The sequence below is a fragment of the Salmo trutta genome, chromosome 1, assembly GCF_901001165.1.
Source record: "Salmo trutta chromosome 1, fSalTru1.1, whole genome shotgun sequence".
Lineage (NCBI taxonomy): Eukaryota > Metazoa > Chordata > Actinopteri > Salmoniformes > Salmonidae > Salmo > Salmo trutta.
Window position 1 is genome coordinate 48787481 of NC_042957.1, and position 19218 is coordinate 48806698.

The 19218-nt window shown below is 44.3% G+C and overlaps 1 protein-coding gene across 2 annotated transcripts; it reads left to right on the plus strand.

The window, feature by feature from the left end:
- The first annotated feature begins 1501 nt into the window (after window positions 1-1501).
- LOC115198163 (histone-lysine N-methyltransferase EZH1) lies at window positions 1502-18881 on the plus strand. Of its 2 annotated transcripts, none has more exons than XM_029759921.1 (20): window positions 1502-1781; window positions 2824-3013; window positions 3107-3232; window positions 4536-4658; window positions 6670-6787; window positions 7048-7257; window positions 7984-8086; window positions 8821-8984; window positions 10089-10180; window positions 10330-10492; window positions 12880-13061; window positions 14146-14237; window positions 14448-14476; window positions 14601-14726; window positions 16007-16185; window positions 16413-16508; window positions 16675-16756; window positions 16867-16947; window positions 17045-17176; window positions 17290-17418. In XM_029759921.1, the coding sequence occupies exons 2-19, from the start codon at window positions 2828-2830 to the stop codon at window positions 17131-17133; spliced, it is 2241 nt and encodes a 746-aa protein (XP_029615781.1). In that variant the 5' UTR covers window positions 1502-1781; window positions 2824-2827; the 3' UTR covers window positions 17134-17176; window positions 17290-17418. The 2 variants fall into 2 exon arrangements, with proteins under 2 accessions (XP_029615781.1, XP_029615772.1); XM_029759912.1 differs by having other exon boundaries at window positions 1503-1781; window positions 17045-17129; window positions 17290-18881.
- The last annotated feature ends 337 nt before the right edge of the window (window positions 18882-19218 follow it).

Genomic DNA, 19218 nt, shown 5'->3' on the forward strand with positions numbered 1-19218 from the left:
GAGAATCAGAACTAATTGTACACAAAAATGATGCCATTGTAGGTGGACCGGCCATACTGTGCTAAATGTGAATCAATGATCAATAAATGATCAATAAGGCCCGATGATACACAGTAAAGACTGAGCATATGGTTTACGTCAAAAGACAGCAACTAGACACGTTTTGAAGATTATTTCATTACTTAATCACAATTTTATTCTGGTTGGGCCTGGTGTTTTGAAGTAGATTATGTTGTCCTTTTCCATCCTGTTGCTTATCATTCGGCCCACCCCTGCTCTATCATTTACACTATCACCCAATGGCCCGATCATAGACTTGTCATTCTACACCCTGGAAGAAATATAGGCCTAATATAGTGATATTGGTACAACTGTAATATAATGGAGAACTTTAATAAAAGTAGCCCTACAGTGCCATCTTCTGTATGAAAAAAAAGACAGCAGGGTTCACGTTCACCAGCAGTTCTGTTAGTTTTCACTCCTACCTGCACAGAGCTTCATTTATAAAGCATTTACATTGCCATCATGATGTAATATGTCTCTATTAACTGTTTCTAAGGTATTTATGAACACGCTATAATAGATGATGCTTTGCATAGAGTATTTTCTTTCTATCTTCCAGACAGTTATTCGCCATTTAATTTAAACAGACATAGTGTATCATAAAAAGCAGTACGTCTCTAATGCTAGGCCAGGCTACTGTTTAATGAGCGCTGACTGTTGAACACAGCTAACGTGGGCCTGGCTGGTCCGCTGGGTTGTCTGCGTTACTGGACCAGGCGAGTTCTCCTTCCTCAGAGAACCACGTGACTGTGAGTAGAGTGCCACAGCCCCAGCTCGCACTGCGCACCCGCCCCTTGAGAGGAGGAAAACAACATGCGCTAGACTGGAGGCTGGAGGCTTCCTCTTCCATGATCAGCATGATATTCATCTACCATGAATGACGGAGGAACAATACTCATTGATAATATATGTTTATTATTACCCCTGTAGAAATCTGAATGACATGTATACATGAATGATGGAGAAATACAACAGGGTACCTTACCAATAGACAGTATGAGAGCAAAGGTTGTTGGTGATGAACTAATGATACACTAACCTTCCCAAATACCATCACCTGACCCTCATATTAAAATGCATTACATCCATAGAGGATATAGGAAATCCATATAGGCATTTGTTATATTTTCCTTTTTTTTAATGATATCTCATTATATGAACAAATAATAAACATTAAACATCATTATTATGACTACCTATCAACTGTAGCATTTTGATAAATTAGTATTATCCACTAGTTATTAGTAGCCTATAGTAGCTTAGTCGCCTATGTAATAGTTGACTAATAGTAATAGTATTCTGTTAGTAGTAATAACGTTAGTAATAGCCTTATACTAGGCGTGTAGCCCTTGTGAGTAGAATCATTCATAAGCTACATGTGGGCTATCCAAATGTCCATATACTTTCAAGTCGCACGCTTTTTTTACCCCAGTCCAGCTACCAAGCACGGTGTGATCACTATAAAGACGTCACTCTTTAACTGAGCCAGTTAAGTGCGCAGCTTTTAACTGTACAACTTCAATTTCAGCATGCTTGCGGACGACATAGGAATCTTCGGATCCCATCGGCGTGTGAACACAAATACACGGACCCTATTATTTACTTCGCGTCCGTAGCGAAGAAATCCGTATTTTATGGTGGATTTCATACGGGGAGTTCAACGCTTTAGTGGCGAGCACAAGTCGCTACAAATAAAGAGGACACGAGGATCCTTAAAGGTATTTCTAACTGCGACACTGTATCAAAACTGGACATGTGTGCGCGCATCCCAGAGAAGCACATTAGAAATATCACATTATAATGTTATTGGTTGGGCGTGAAAGCTGTCCATTGCGTAAAACGAACACAATTGAAACGGGTAGGCGATGCACCAGCGTATGTGACTTCTGTTATCGACTGTTGGTGTAGGATTCTCAGGGTGTATGATTCGAAGGAAGGCTAATGTCTGGTACGGTTAATACGACTCATTTGCCCTGAAAACGAAAAGCCTTTACGCAGCGCGACATTTATTTTGTGGGATTGGTTATAGAATTCTGCGGAAGATGTTACGAAATCCTGGAAAAGTGTACTACGCACTTAGCTGCTCTGTTTTCATATTGGCTTTCAGAAGAGAAACGCCCACTTTTACTAATGTATGTGCAGGGGAGAACGTGTTTTTCAGACTGCCATTTCGTCTGGGTATATGACAAGTTTGACGTGCTTGCGGTTTCACTTTATTATAGGCCCGTTATTTTATGATTCCGTTGTTCTAGTCCCACACGATACGATTACGAATGGCACATTATAGCGCTGACCAGGATGCACTGGAAGGTGTTTTTTTAAAAGCCTTTTTAATGCAGTCCTTGGTGCTTTTGCTAACAGAAGGGGGCGGTGGTTCGCTCACGCACACGCATGCAGAAGTTTGAGTCATGCGTTTCGTTTGGCTGCGAGAGTGTGTGTGTGGTGGGGGTGGGGGGGGGGGGGCTGAATCACTTCTCTTACGGGAAGCTCTTGGAAAATTACTTTTCCAATTGCCATTGATGTTATCACATCCCAGATCCAAGTAAAACGTGTTTTTGGAGTTAGGCACAACCAGTTCACACACCACATTCACACGAACAGTGATATCCTCCTTTAATACTACTTTTAACAACACACAAATGGACCCTTAGGAATTGGTGAAATAGAAAAGTGTTCTTTAGCATGATTGACCAGGGCACTTCCATGTGTTTCGTCTTTGTGTCAGTGCCAGTAACTCCAGTCATTTCTATCATTGTGCAGGACCATGGAGGAGGCCCCAGAGGTCCCTGTCTCATACCCAGTCCCGGACCCGGCCCTAATCCTGACCCCAACACCTTGTCCCGCCTCCAACATACACTCCCGAAGCCTGTTGGAGTGGAGGAAGAGGGTGAAGTCTGAGTACATGCGCCTCCGTCAGCTGAAACGCTTTAAAAACGCAGAGGAGGTCAAGGTAAGGATAATGAGAGAGAGAGAGAGCGAGAGAGAGAGCGAGATTGTGTGTATAGGTATTACCAACTCTTCTTACATTTCCTGTCTTTTCCAGGCCTTGTTCATGTCCAACCGGCAGAAGATAGAGGAACGTACCAACCTTCTGAACGAGGAGTGGTCCAAGCTGAGAATCCAGTCAGTTCCCCTGTCTACCCCAGGTGGAGCGCTACCCGGCAAAAAGGTGAGAGAGAGAAAGAGAGAGACAAAAGGATCAAGAGAAATACAGTAGGAGGCGACGCATCACATTTTCTGGCCTATCCAGACAAAGCAACGATTTCCTGTGCCAGTGAACCTCGTAGCTGCGCTTGCAATAGCTCTTACGAAACGGGAGAGTCTAGCAGATGCAACAATAGCAGTTTCATCTCCCATTGATGTTCTCAGATGGATTTATAGCTCTCAACAGGAAAAAATCCAAAATAATTTTGTAGAATTGAAACAAGACCACTTTCTCTTGGTCACAGATGGACAAAATCACTTCGTGCTTAAAAATGAGGTTGTAACGAGTCTGCACCAAATACTTAAATATGTGTAATTTTGTCTTTGAAACATTTAATTGAAATACTTTAGAATTCATTTCATTCCTATGGAGGACTGCTCCGACTGTGGAGTGCCAATATGGCCGACCGGTTGCTTCAAAGCCTCTCAATGGCCAATACATAGCATCAGCAATCCAGGGTTTGTAGACATTGTTGGTCTGCACACATTTGAATGGTGTCTCTGGATTGCCCAGAGAACGTTTGTGTGATCACATTTATTTTACAATTATAAGAAAGGTGAAATCTTACAGTAAGTCGTTTATAATTTGATTGTTACTATATTTAGAAAGCATTTCAGTAACTTCAATCCCTGTTGTGCCACTTTTGTTGAACAGGAAAAAAAGAATATCCGATTTTTCATAACATTTGTACTATGTACTTGAGTTTGTGTCCTCAAAGGGAGTACACCTCAGCAATTTATAAGAAAGATACGTTCTAGACCTTTCAAAAATGTTGCAGCACTACCAGTTATTCTCTATGGCCATCTCATGAAGAATATTTACTTTTGTGTATGTGTATTTAAGGGGAAATCTACATTTTGGCCATGAACTAGCCCATTCTGGCTCCTGCCTCCTCATTAACCAGGCCAGGGTCTGCTCTCCCATCAGGCTGACAGGACTGTGATGTTTCATCCCTTTTCAGGGAGATGCTAAGCTGCCAAAAGGGTTCATGAGACTGCCTTACTGAGGTCAATAACTAAACTCTCTCAGAACCTATGATGAAAACAGCCTGGAGGCAGACAGAGCAGCATCTTGTGTTCCTGAAACTCTCGCTATGCTCTTCTCTAGTGTCTTGGTATTTGTTTCCTAGTTCATTTCAGAGTAGTGTCAGTGGATATAGCATTGTCTTTATTCATTTGGGTAATAGTAGCCTACCTGTTGGTTATAATCCAGTGCTGGTCTGTCCTCCTTTGTCATACTCACCCATCTGTCTCTGGTCCAATCACAGTTGTGCATGGTGGAGTTTGGCTTCCCAGCGTTTAAAGCTCAGGCGGTTGCCATGCGGCCCCTGACAACCGTGGCAGGAATCCCCTTCATGTACTCCTGGTCCCCTCTGCAGCAGAACTTCATGGTATGGGGCTTTCCCGACAACACACACACACAGAGAAACACACACGCACACACATTCAGTATACACTACTGGTCAAAAGTTTCAGAACACCGACTCATTCAAGGGTTTTTCTTTATTTTTACTATTTTCTACATTGTAGAACAATAGTGAAGTCATCAAAACTATGAAATAACACATATGGAATCATAGTAACAAAAAAAGTGTTAAACAAATCAAAATATATTTTAGATTTGAGAATCTTCAAATACCCACCCTTTGCCTTGATGACAGCTTTGCACACTCTTGGCATTCTCTCAAACACCTTCATGAGGTAGTCACCTGGAATGCATTTCAATTAACAGCTGTGCCTTCTTAAAAGTACTTCTTTGGAGTATCTTTCCTTAATGTGTTTGAGCCAATCAGTTGTTTTGTGACAAGGTAGGGGGGTATACAGAAGATAGCCCTATTTGGTAAAAGACCAAGTCCATATTATGGCAAGAACAGCTCAAATAAGCAAAGAGAAACGACAGTCCATCATTACTTTAACACATGAAGGTCAGTCAATATGGAACATTTTCAAGAACTTTGAAAGATCCTTCTGCAAAAACCATAAAGCGCTATGATTAAACTGGCTCTCATGAGGACCGCCACAGGAAAGGAAGACCCAGAGTTACCTCTGCTGCAGAGGATAAGTTCATTAGAGTTACTAGTCTCAGAAATTGCAGCCTAAATAAATGTTTCACAGAGTTCGAGTAACAGACACATCTCAACATCAACTGTTCAGAGGAGACTGTGTGAATCAGGCCTTCATGGTCAAATTTCTGCAAAGAAACCACTACTAAAGGACACCAATAATAAGAAGAGACTTGCTTGGGCCATGAAACACGAGGAAAGGACATTAGACCAGTGGAAATTTGTCCTTTGGTCTTGAGTCCAAATTGGAGATTTTTGGTTCCAACCGCCGTGTCTTTGTGAGACGCGGTGTGGGTGAACGGATGATTTTCACATGTGTATTTCCCACGGTAAAGCATCGAGGAGGAGGTGTTTTGGTGTGGGGGTGCTTTGCTGGTGACACTGTCTGTGATTTATTTAGAATTCAAGGCACACTCAACCAGCATGGCTACCACAGCATTCTGCAGCGTTACGCTGTCCCATCTGGTTTGGGCTTAGTTGGACTATCATTTGTTTTTCAACAGGACAATGACCCAACACACCTCCAGGCTGTGTAAGGGCTATTTTACCAAGAAGGAGAGTGATGGAGTGCTGCATCAGATGACCTGGCCTCCACAATCACCCGACCTCAACCAAATTGAAATGGTTTTGGATGAGTCAGCCTGCAGAGTAAAAGAAAAGCAGCCAACAAGTGCTCAGCATATGTGGGAACTCCTTCAAGGCTGTTGGAAAAGCATTCCAGGTGAAGCTGGTTGAGAGAATGCCAAGAGTGTGCATAGCTGTCATCAAGGCAACGGGTGGCTATTTGAAGAATCTCAAATATAAAATATATATTTGTTTAACACTTTTTTGGATACTATATGACTCCGTATGTGTTATTTCATAGTTTTGATGCCTTCACTATTATACTACAATGTAGAAAATAGTCAAAATATAGAAAAACCTGTGAATGTGTAGGTGTTTTAATACTTTTGAACGGTAGTGTACATACACATCAGGAAAAACACACGTCCTTATTCCACTTGTGTAATAACAATAAACGCTCAACCCCATCTCTATGCAATAACAAAGTCATTTCTCAATTACTGTGCAACAACATGATAGGTCGCTTCTAACGTTACTACGTTGTTATTACACAGGTATCAAATCCCTAATATGAACATATGCACACAGATTTTATTCATGTACCACATTAACACACACCCAGCCAGATGTGACAATGTGTTTGTTGAATTGGAGTCCCATAGGGCGGGGAACAATTGGCCCAGCGTCGTCCGGGTTTGGCCGGGGTAAATAAGAATTTGTTCTTAACTGACTTGCCTAGTTACATAAAAAAAAGACAATAAAAATGGTTTCCTAGGTGGAGGATGAGACGTTCCTCCATAACATCCCCTACATGGGAGACGAGGTGTTGGAGCAGGACGAGGCCTTCCTGGAGGAGCTCATCGACAACTATGACGGTGTCCATGGAGACAGAGGTGACCTGCCTACCTACCTAGACTAGGGCTATCATCCTTTCTGTCCTGTTTCGATTATGCACACTGTCAGTCTGATCTATCACGGAGTTATATTATTGGAGACGTGGGGGTTAGGCGTGCTCCAGGATGTCATCGGTACAGTACGTGCGTTGATGTGTGCTGCTGGGGCAACCTAAATTGTTTAGGGGATATGTGCTGACGTATATTGCATGATGTCATCAGTAGGCGCTGACATGTTGACTGTGGGGTTTGTCTCCCAGAGGGAGGGTTCATCAACGATGAGATCTTTAAAGAGTTGGTGGAGGCCTTGAGCCAGTACTCAGACCAGGAAGAGGAGGAGGCGGCGGAGGAGAAAGGGGGGAAAGAGGAGGAGGAGAAGGGGGTGAGGAAGAGCGCTGAGGAAGGGACTGAAGAGGCCAAGGTGGGGCCCACAGCCTTCTTCAGGAGGAAGAGGAGGAGTGTCATAGAGGGTAAGTGTCCTCCAGAGTCTTGACTGGAAGATGTAACCACAATTAACCTAGATGTGATTGGATGCTTATCTAACAAAAGGCAATACGTGCTGTTTTCTATATGAGAGTCACTGGTTTTACTATGCTGGACTATCTGAAGTGAAATGTGCATGCTTATTTGTATTTGCTATAGACTTGTCCTCCTACTCTTATCAGTGACATGAGAGAACAGAGGGTACAGGTCAGGTTGATCACTGTGACTCTACTGTACCCCATGTTGTACAGGAGCCAGCAGGTCGCTCTGTCCCAGCACGGTGGCACTGCCTGGCATTGTTTACCTAGAGACTGTCCCAGTCCCAGGGACAGACTGGGTGGATGGGGAACATGTTTGGTCATAACACCAATACAATACGGCCAGGTTCTTGTTACAAGGCCCTTTGACCTCTGGCACATAGAGAGCACCAGGGATTATGGGGAGGGGGTGTGACACTCACATAGAGAGATATTGTGTCATCAGACACTGAACACATCAGTATGACACACCCATTGGCACTCTCTCAATACACAGAGCACATGGACAAACAGTCCTTCTCAATAGGATCGGGACTTTGCAATCGTTCCAATAGATTGCTTACATGGCAAAAAGTGCAAATACAATTACATCTCAATGGGAAATTGGAACTAGAAAAGGGGTGGTTGAGTTGCTAATTATCTGCTCTTTGCTTTTCTTTTCACTACCTTTCTTAGTGAGGGATTTGCCTGCCAATAAGAAGATCCCGCATGATAAGATATTCACGGCCATCGCCTCGATGTTCCCCTACAAGGGTACGACGGAGGAGCTGAAGGAAAAGTAAGAAAAGTGCCCAACAACTGTGCTGTGCTTAGCCGAGCGTTGCTTAGTGTTCACCATGGAGATGGGAGCTCGCAGGGACATGCTAATAATGCTCTCTTCCCTCTCTTCTCGCGCTCAATAGAAAAGTTGTTGCATCCCCATCTGAAAGGCCTTTTTCTTCGAAAATACCGCAAACTTAACACTCCAAATCCACCTGCAAATGAGCATAGGCCAGGGGTCGGCAACTGGGCCCCGCAAAGTTTTTAGTAAAACAAAGAATAATGATGTTTTGTTTTTCGTAAAAAAGAAAAGGACTGTAAAATCACCAGGAATTCAGCAAAATATTTGTTTCATTTAGGAAATCTGTTCCCAAGTATTCCCACAAATACATTTTTTTTTACTTGATCGTGTCTCAATGTAATCAAGGTATGAAATTATTGTTATTTCCAAATGCAGGTTCTTTTTGGGCTTAGTTGTGGTCTATTTGCAATGTACAAATTATTATAATTATCTTCCGGCCCCCCAACCATCCGCTCCGACAAAAATCGTCCCGCGGCCTGATCTAGTTGCCTACCCCTGGCACAGACCTACTTGAGTCAGAATACAGCTACTTACTGTAGTTTCCCACTTCTACTGTATATCATGCCATATACCATGCTCATACAAAATACAATCCTAATACAAAGTTATATTATGCATGGTAAGGCTATGTTTTGTTTTATCCCCTTCTTCCCCAAATTACACCTCCCTAGGTACAAGGACCTCCTGGAGCCCCCCAGCCCGGTAAAGCTGCCCCCCCTCTGTACCCCTAACATAGACGGGCCGTTCGCCAAGTCTGTCCAGCGGGAGCAGTCCCTACACTCCTTCCATACGCTGTTCTGCAGGCGCTGCTTCAAATACGACTGCTTCCTCCACCGTAATGTGTCCTATGGGTTTACTCTTTTCTTTCAGTTTCTGTATCTCTCTAACTCTCTCTCTCTCTCTAACTAACTCTCTCTGTGTTTTTAACCTATTGACATCTGTCAACATGTGGCTTTTCCTCTAGATTTATGTTTTTCTTTTTTCTCTCTTTCTTTCTCGGACTCTCTTGGAATCTCTAGTGTTATAATAAATGCATTATTACTAGCCAGGACAAACATATTTTCACGATTTCACTAATATCATCAAAATCAATGAATCGTAGCACGTTTTTGGGCTCATTCAGTAGTTTTTACCTGATAAAGTAGAATTCAGTTTAAAAATCATTTTTAAAGTACCGTTTGTATTCCTTAAAAAACATTGAAAATGTTTTAAATGTCCAAATTCATAATCAATATGCTGAAATACTTGTGATATTTTGAAGACCAATACATAAAAGTTACACGTGTCACACATGTTCAGAATACTTGTATTTTACTAAATGGTTAGTGCGTCGGGCCAGTAACCGAAAGGTTGCTGGATCGAATCCCCGAGCTGACAAGGTAAAAATCTGTCATTCTGCCCCGTTCTATTTTTGCTTACCCAAAGTGCCTACTATTTAGAACGCAAGTATGGGTATTTGGACACTGCCACTGGTACTAAACCAAAGATCTGTTTTAAGCGATCGATTTTGTGAGATCATGCTGACTATAAACTGTAATACTAACATCACCAATCTGAGGTAAAAAGTATGTGTATTTCCTGCAATTCTTGTGTGGTGAAAACATTAGTATGTGTAATGTAGTATCACGTTCTGTCCACCATTGGGGAATTAGCATAATGTAACCTAATTAAATATGTCAAAGTAATTCAATATTTTTATATATGATAATAGTAAATGTAGCAGACTCACACATTTTTACAACAATGACATATATTTCTTCCTACTTTAACCATGGAGAGAATTTATATGCTCCTAAGCACAGTTTAACCAGGCGCTCTACACTAGAGTGTCCATAGGGTCTGTGCAGCAGGCGAAATGTTTTACGTCCCTAGTATTACTGTTCTACTAACATACAGTATATTGTTACTATCAGTATACTAATAGTATGTGTCTTTCCAGCTTTTCACGCTACGCCCAATGTTTACAAGAGGAAGAGCAAGGAGATTCGCATGGAGACAGAGCCTTGTGGTCTGGACTGCTTTCTGCTACAGGTGAGCTCAGGTCCTCTACATGTCCTCTGTGTTTAACTGCCCGACAACAGACAGACAAGCCAATGATGACGCTCTGATCCATTCATCCCTTCTTTAACACTTCTATCTCTTCATTTCTGTCCCTCTCTTCCTCTCTCCCTCCTCTAAAGAAAGGGGCCAAAGAGTTTGCGGATCAGGAGATGCTCCGCTCCCAGAAGTCCCGGCGGCGGCGGCGACAGCCACGCCCTCCCAGCTCCAGCTGCCCTGGCCCGTCAGGCACCACCGAGGAGGCCAAGGAGGTGGATAGTGACCACGAGACCACCAGCTCCTCAGGTAGCTTGGGGAAACACTAGCATTATAAGGGACAAGACAGACCAACACGAACGCCAGCGGTGCACAGTACAGCACCTGCTGGGTGTCGGCAAACGGTGGCGATTCAACATGTAGAATCGTTGGGAAATGAACAGAAAATGACGACCGATGTTCTGTGGTCAGAGGCAATAGGACAGCCACCCACTGCACACGGCCGATGTTCATGTTAGTCTGTCTGGTCCGTAAGTACTTTAAGAGACAATTATGGGAAAGACTAGCTTCTAAGGTACTAGTCATAGGTTGCACCTCCGTCACTCGGTTGTGTCATGCCATTGTTATGAACGTTCTCAAGGCGCTCTCTACCGGGCGGTGCCATAGTGGTGCCCTAAAGTGGTGATAAGCCCAGTCATTCTGGACGGAGGCTAACGACTGTTCAGTCTAAATTACACTATTGTGCCTGGAAATACAACAAATTGACTTTAGACAGATGGCAATGTTGTCATTAGCTGGCAAAGTTTTTTAAACATAGCTATCAATGCTAACGTAGCTAGCTAAAATCCGCTGTCCTCCCCTCAATCTTAGCTAAATAGCTAACGTTATACTGCATCTAAAGTCAATCTGGCGACATCAAAATGATGACAAAAGGTTTTTATTTATTTGCCTTCTTTTTTAATTGCGTTGTATTTCTAAGCCACTGTAATTCCCCAGCTAGCGATGAGGAATCGGCCCAGAAGCAGTCCTCTTCCGGGCGGCCGGAACTGATTGAATTGGCCCGGAATTGGGTGTCAGACTCGGCCCGGAATCAAAATGAATGACTGCCCAGAATCGGCCCAAGTACATCGGGCCATTTCCGTCTACCAGAATTCAGCCGACTTTGCCGGCATCTTACCAGAATCCACCCAGAAGCAGCCCGATGCAAGTGTAAATAAATGTATACAAAATTACCTGATTTAGTCATTTTAAATATTATTATTTTACATTATATACATACAAATTATACCCATCCACAAAAAAACATTTTGTGTCAGAGGAAACACCTGGGAGTCGCCACGGGAGTCGCTACAGAGCGATGGGACAAGGACATCCCGGCCGGCCAAACCCTCCCCTAACTTGGACGACGCGGGGCCAATTCTGCGTCACCTCATGGGTCTCCCGGTCGCGCCCGGCACGGGTCTCGAACCAGCATCTGTAGCAACGCAGTTTGCGCTGCGATGCAGTGTCTTAGACCGCTGCGCCACTCGGGAGCTCCATCCACAAAGTTTGTAATGCTTATCAATTGCCTTGCACAAAGTATCAAAATACTACACAGGACTCTTAAAGAATTTAATTTAAATGTTAATTGTATTTTTGATCACAGAAACAATGAGAAAATCTGGAAAAATAAATAATGAAATGTTCATTCTATAAAGCAGCCCGTGTAATCATCTGCCAGAGAGTAGCCCCAATCGGCCTGAGCCCCAAGTAATACATTTGGGCCAGATAATCACACCGGAATCGGCCCAGATCCACTGTGCTAGCTGGGGAACTTTTAATTACATTTTCATCGGCGCTCATTGACAATACATTGAGTAGGATGCTCAGTTGGGCATCAGTCGAATGTTCAAAACAATATTGTGATGGAAGATGCAACCCATGAATAGGAGACTACCAGCTTCCTGTCTTCTCAGGTAGGAGAACACTAATGCCTCAGCTGCTACGGTACTACAGTATATCTGTCATACCTCAGTGTATTAATGACGAAATGGATCGACTAAGTTCCCCATAATGCTCATCTGCCAGAATGGATCATCTGTGCTGAATGCAGTTCATCAGAAAAGAGAACCTTGGCTGAAGATGGTTATTATTATTTTTAAACTATTCACTCTCACTCGCTCTCCAAACACAAGAATCCAATCATGGGTTTCAGCCCCAAAACCAATAGATCCTTCACTCAGCCTCTCTCCCTGCTTTTCCTCTTTCTGTTGACAGACTCATGTGGAGAACAGTGGGAGGGGAGAAAGAGCACTCTCCTCAGGCTCTCGTTTTCTCTGTCTTAATCATTCACTCACTCTCTCTGCTGTCGCTCTCTGCTGTCGCTCTCTTGCATTCAGTTTGGAAGGAACTAATATCTGTACTGTGATGTCACTGCAGCTCTTCATGTTGAAGACAGACTACTGACTTAAGCTGGTGGCCCAGAGGCCTTCCCCACTAGCTCAAATCATGTGCAAAAACAGATTGGTGAGAGCGGACTAATAAGCATTCCCCAGTCATAGCATGTGGTCACAGTAACACAGCGTTGAACCTGTTGCCAAGCAACATGTCGCTCTCTGCCTTTAGCAGTGGGTGTATGTACGTGAGTCTCAAATGCCCCCCTCTCTGTGCCGTGTGTCTGTGTGCGTGCGCATGTGTGTGTTTTTGCGTCCGGTCAGAGAGCAACTCTCGCTGTCAGACCCCCACCAAGCTGTGTCCGGGGGAGGAGCACGAGGAGCAGGTGGAACCTCCTGTCCAGTGGAGTGGGGCTGAGGAGTCTCTGTTCAGAGTGCTGCACGGAACCTACTACAACAACTTCTGCTCCATCGCTCGCCTCATCAGCACCAAGACCTGCAAACAGGTGAACCACCAAGATCCTACACCCACCAGATGTTCATATACTCTATTGATACGCCAGTTAAAGCTAGTCTCCTGGCCAACACACTAATGACCAAAGCAGATTACAGACTAGTACAGAACCGACAAGATAACAACGAAGTGGTGCTGTGACTGTGTTGCAGTGTGTTGGCATTGATACAAGTGTCGTAACTCATAATACTGTGTGGAAAATTGGGATGATTACAAATGGAATGTAAACAACACGCGGAGTCATAAATTAGGACTTTTACGACATGACATCTTTGTTATTCTCCGAGACTCCGTCACGGTCTCCGGGCTCAGACGGCTTATAGCAAACGGATCCCTTCCTAGCTGAGGTATTGTGGGGATGTTATGTGTCTCTACTATGGGGGAGTTATGGGAGTATTGTATGGGGAACATATTAGGCCTTCTGATCAGATTTACAAAGCTATTGAGAGACACGTTCCAATCCTTCAAAACAAAACAGAGAGACAAAGACCGAGAAACAAAGAGGGGGAAGCGCGACGACAGAGATCCGCCGCAGACATCGCAAAGTAGCTTTGCCCCCTGCAGCAGCATCCCGTCCCCCAACACAATGCCAGTGTGACTCTATAGCATGGCCCTGTTACCCCTCAGAGAGCCTGTGGTTTGGCTGGATGGAAACGCCGCTGCTACGAGCTTCCCAGTCCCTCCTTCTGCGTAATGTGTCTATGTCTGTTTTAGGGAGGAAGCCAAATCTGTTTTCTTTGGCAGGCAGAAGTGGTTTGGGGCTTTGCGGGTGTGTGTGGGGAGTGGGATGGCGGGGAGGTGTGTGTGTGTGCGTGTGCGCGTGTGCGTGCATTACGCTGAGATGGTGGTGGGTTCTGATAAGGGAGGAGAGGGCCGGGTGTTTTATGGAGTACTCACATGCAGCGATGCGCTTCCCAGCTTAATTTGAGAGACACTCAACGACACAATGGGACCAAGTCCAGAACCACACAAGATTCTGCATAGTTGTGTATAGTTGTGTCATATCTGTGTGTATGCGTGGACAAATGTGCCTGCATGTGTGTGTGTTTAATGTGTGTGTTCCCTCGCTTCTTCAGGTGTATGAGTTTGCTGTGAAAGAGGTCCTGATCCATCGTGTTCCGTTGGAGGATGGTGGCAACTCCCCTCAGAAGAAGAAGAGGAAGCACAGGCAAGATGGCCGCCGACTTTTACACTCACTCACTCCCAGTCCCTGTTGCAGCATGACCTCATAGGAATGTAGTGAGAATGGACACTGATACACAGATCAGTGGGAGAAATAGATGAAACCTTGCAGAAAATGAAAGTTACTGTTCTTTTTCAAATACCTTTGTACAGAAATAGTCATGATTATTGAAAGTGTCTTTAATTTTTTCTGTAGGTTATGGGCAAAGATACAGCTCAAGAAAGGTGAGTTCTTCACTTGACTGAAGTATTGAAATAGTGAAATTAACATTGTCAAATGCATTTCTTATACACTAATTCAGAATGATGTATTTGCTCATTGTATAATTAAAGCCTTTGTCCTCTCTAGATAACTTGTCCAATCAGGTGTACAACTACCAGCCATGTGACCACCCGGACCACCCATGTGACAGCTCCTGTCCCTGTGTGATGACCCAGAATTTCTGTGAGAAGTTCTGCCAGTGTGAGCACGAGTGTGAGTGTCATCTTACCCAAACACACATCCACTGCTACCACCATGTCCTAACACACATACACACCACTTCCCAACTCGGACAGACCCTTTGCAGAAGTCCAAGACATATCAGTATAAAAATATTTCAACACATACTGAACATTCCTTCCACTAAACTGGCTGTGGTAAATGTTTACTACAATTACCTGTACTGACAGCGAGAGGTTTCACAGCTCAACTCTGTAATGGGAATAGGAATGTGTTCACAGGACAATTCTGCTGAAGCCTAGCTCTCTTTCACTCGGTGGATAAAAAGGCCCTTTTGACAGGCCATAATAGACAGTGGAACAGTGTGTAAGGCGATCCTCCTCGCTGTGTGTTCGCAGGATAAGCTGTCCTCTGGCAGGCAGGGTTTGGTTAGCTGCATGGGCATCTGTTCAGCATGGGGCTGTGTTCACAATCCTCTGACACATTCATCCCAGGAGAAAGGAGCCAGAACCGCTGGGCCCACGCACTTCCACAAATGGCCACAGGGCGGAAGGAATGTTGAGAGAGAGAGAGAGAGAGAGAGAGAGCGCTTGGCTCTGAATTCACAGCTTTGGCTCATTTTGTGTTCTAATAGAAATACAGTTCTCCCTCCCCCCCTTCCTGGTTCTGACAGGAAGCAGCGTATGGAGGTTTTTATGTGTGAGCTCCACAGCCCTGGAGAGGAATCAAAGAGATGTGACAGGCACGGTGCCTGAGCTACAACATCCATCCCTACATTTATACGAGACAGACCGCTACGACTGAACACTGCTCGGTGATGCACACACAGCCACACAAACTGTAGGGAGGAAGACTTAGGAAGGAGGAGAGACAAGACTAATGTTACTGCTCTGGTTATGGAGTATTGTCCTCCAGCTAAACCTGTTGGAGAGGAGAGGGACGTTTTAAGTTGTCTGCTGCTCGTTTTCCTTCTTCCTCTGCCCGGAAGGCTTTCCATTACTCTCAGCACAGCTGTATTTCAGCATAGCTGCCAGCAGAGGTCAGTGATTGATGAGTTACATTACAGAGCAGCAGCTTTTTTTTACCGTTGAGGCAGCGTTCATTAATGAAAATGCGGTTGCCGTTCGCCACACAGCCACAGAGAATTCTGTTACAAAATAGTTTTCTAGTCCACTGAGGCATATAACTCATACGGCCTCTCTGTTACAGCAGTATGTTTCTATGCTGTTTCTAAAAGCGACTATAAACCTCTCCGCTGAACGTTCCCCTGTCTGACTCTGAACACTACCCTGGGGTGTTATGTTGTTCTCCAGGCCAGAACCGTTTCCCGGGCTGCCGCTGTAAGACCCAGTGCAACACCAAGCAGTGTCCCTGCTACCTGGCGGTGAGGGAATGTGACCCAGATCTGTGTATGACCTGTGGAGCCGCGGACCACTGGGACAGCAAGGTAGTCTCCTGCAAGAACTGCAGCATCCAAAGGGGGCTCAAGAAGGTAGGCCAGCGGGTCATGTTCCAGTCCAAAGGAATAGAAAATAGAAGCTGGTTTTACAGGTAGCTTGATAGTTGATGATGTGCTGTATCTGAATTCAGGTCAGAGTCAGAACCCATATTAACATGCTTATGACTTGCTGAGGAATAAAAGGCACAGTTGTATTGTTCCAGTGTTGTCTTGGCATTTTGTGTAAATGTCAGCCAACTTTAACCTCTGACCTTTCCCAGCACCTCCTGCTGGCCCCCTCAAACGTGGCAGGGTGGGGCACCTTCATCAAAGAGTCAGTTCAGAAGAATGAGTTCATCTCAGAGTACTGTGGAGAGGTGAGGCTACGTAAAACTGTTGATCGTAGCTTTCTTTATCATGTAATGGGGTATAGTTGGGTGTGGGGTTTATACGGTATCAGTATGCGTTTGTATGAACGTCTTTGTATTAATGTATAAAACATTTAGTCTGACCATCACACTCTGAAACGGTCTGTGTCTGCAGCTCATCTCGCAGGATGAGGCGGACCGACGGGGGAGGATCTACGACAAATACATGTCCAGCTTCCTCTTCAACCTGAACAATGGTAATAATGACTCCTCAACACTCTGACGCACAGTTAACCCTTTACAGGGCATCACAGTCGCTGTGTTCTGTGATCGCTGAGCCGACACTGTTCCTGTTATGTCTCAACAGACTTTGTGGTGGACGCCACAAGGAAAGGGAATAAAATCCGATTCGCGAATCACTCGGTGAACCCAAACTGCTACGCTAAGGGTAGGATCACGTAGAAAATTACAAAGCCTTGTGTTGTGGGATGATTTGGTTTGGTGACGTGTACAAATCAGTGATGTGATGGCTGTTGTTGTTGCAGTGGTCATGGTGAATGGAGACCACCGCATCGGGATCTTTGCCAAACGGGCTATCCTACAGGGGGAGGAGCTCTTCTTTGACTATAGGTAGAGCCTTGTGACCATGGGAACACTGGAGCCTCCGATACAATACGGTATCGCAGTCCTTCTTTGGTTGTCTCTGATATTTGTGGGATGACTTGCATGTTTTTTTTTTTTACACTGACGCTTCACACTGTCCTGACTCTCTGTCTCCTGCCCCTTACAGGTACAGCCAGGATGATGCCCTGAAGTATGTGGGCATAGAGAGAGAGGTCGACGTGGCCTAGCATTAACCTGCTGCATTTCAACCACCCGCACTGACCCTTTGCTGACTGACCCCCCCCCCCCCCCCCCCCCCCCCCTCCGCCACCTGGTAACGCTTCTGCTCCTCCCCACAACGCCACAACAAACAGAAGCTCTATTGGCCTCTGTGAAACATTCACCATGAAGGAGAAGAATTAAAATGGCTGATCTATGTTACTGACAATGGGGGCATTGACAACAGTGCTGTGACTAAATGGTTTTCTTCTCCCTTGGTGACAATTTCCTCCTGCTACCACATCAGTGAAATCACTTCTTCTCTGTATGACACACTTCCCCACTGCTTTATCACTCACCTATCGAAACTGTGTACGGGAAGCTTCTGGAACGAAACAAGCAATTAGAATGGCAACAAAACCTACTATCTACAGTATATATTCAATGTATCGCTTATACTGTACCATCAGCCTCACGGCATTGTTGTTATTTCTAACATGAAAACATGCTGTGTGTTATTCTCTCTGTATTTTTGTTACTGTACTCACATCTATTAACTATTGCTTGTCCTCTCAATGAGCAACGCTAGCTTTTAGCCTACAGTGTATCTATTAACAGTGCAAGACAGCGCACGTGTTGTCTTTTGGTTTAAAATGAACTGTAAGCACATTAGCAAGATAATTAGCTTTTATTTTCAAATGCAGCTCTATGGAGGAGCTCAATATCCTGTCATGTTACCTTTCCTGTTACTCAGAAATAGCCTCTTCCTGGTAGCTTTTGGAGGCAATGCTAAACTCATGATAATGCTTAAGCTCTGTATCTGATCTGTCTCTGTGGCTATAGCATCAACACCACCCCTTCATACATAATGAAATAACTTGTGCATTTATATCAATGTTCTTCAAACAAATATGCCCTACCGTACGAGAAACCGACTAACTGAATGTGAACTCTGAAGTGGTGGTTGAAGGGAGAGCTCATTCCTCCTTTAGTTTGACAACTCTAGTCACCGGTGCCATTGGTACTCAGTGATATGTATACTTTATGAAGCATTTGCCATTCAGTTTACATGAGCGTCAGCTCTCCTAACTCCAAAAAGACTATATTCGTATGTAAGAACCATGAACACTATAGTCTTCCCTGAACTAGCTGTGAGTGCCAAATGAATCTAAACTGAAAGAGAAGGGTTGTCATTATGGTGTTTGTATTGTATATAATGGACAGGACTGTGTTACAGGTAACCATTTTACGGTTATACTCGTCACGGGAAAATGAAATAGGAAAAATAAAGTTTTTTTGACAATTTCAATTTTCAGGTGCCCCACCTGGATGTTGTGTACGTACAACCATCCATCTGATCATGTTGTCACACTATATAAAAGTGAATTGTGGAACTGACATCCAGGTCTGATATTCACCCAAGATTTTATCCTTAAGTCCAAAACATTTACACCCACGACAAGATGAGATCTTTCTGCACAGAGATGACTGAAACAATATGGAATTTATCATTATGTACAACTTATGCCTATGAAAATAAAACTTTAACTTTATACATTATTACTATATGCATCTTGTCGTTGAGTACCATTGTCAGTCAAAGTGAGGGAGCGGGGGAGCGCTATTTCGGGGGGGTGGGGGGCTAGGATGAGTCAGGGTTGAACATACCCTAGTCTCAACCACCACCCTAAATGTAGCCTCAACCACAGCCCTAACCCTAGTTTCATGTCCACATCCCGGTTCAACACTAATCCTCAACCATAACCCTAGCTTCTTGTCCATATCCTGGTTCAACACTAACCCACAACCCTAGCCCACACCCTAATTTCATGTCCACATCCTGGTTCAACACTAACCCTCAACCACAACACTAGCCCTAACCCTAGTTTGATTTCCA

Bases quoted from the DNA above. Each gene is read 5' to 3' on its own strand.
- LOC115198163 (XM_029759912.1), top strand. From the start codon at position 2,828: ATGGAGGAGGCCCCAGAGGTCCCTGTCTCATACCCAGTCCCGGACCCG. The intron at 14,238-14,447 runs GCAAGATGGCCG...TTTTTTCTGTAG, and splicing joins AAGAAGAAGAGGAAGCACAG to GTTATGGGCAAAGATACAGC. The intron at 16,186-16,412 runs GTAGGCCAGCGG...GACCTTTCCCAG, and splicing joins TCCAAAGGGGGCTCAAGAAG to CACCTCCTGCTGGCCCCCTC.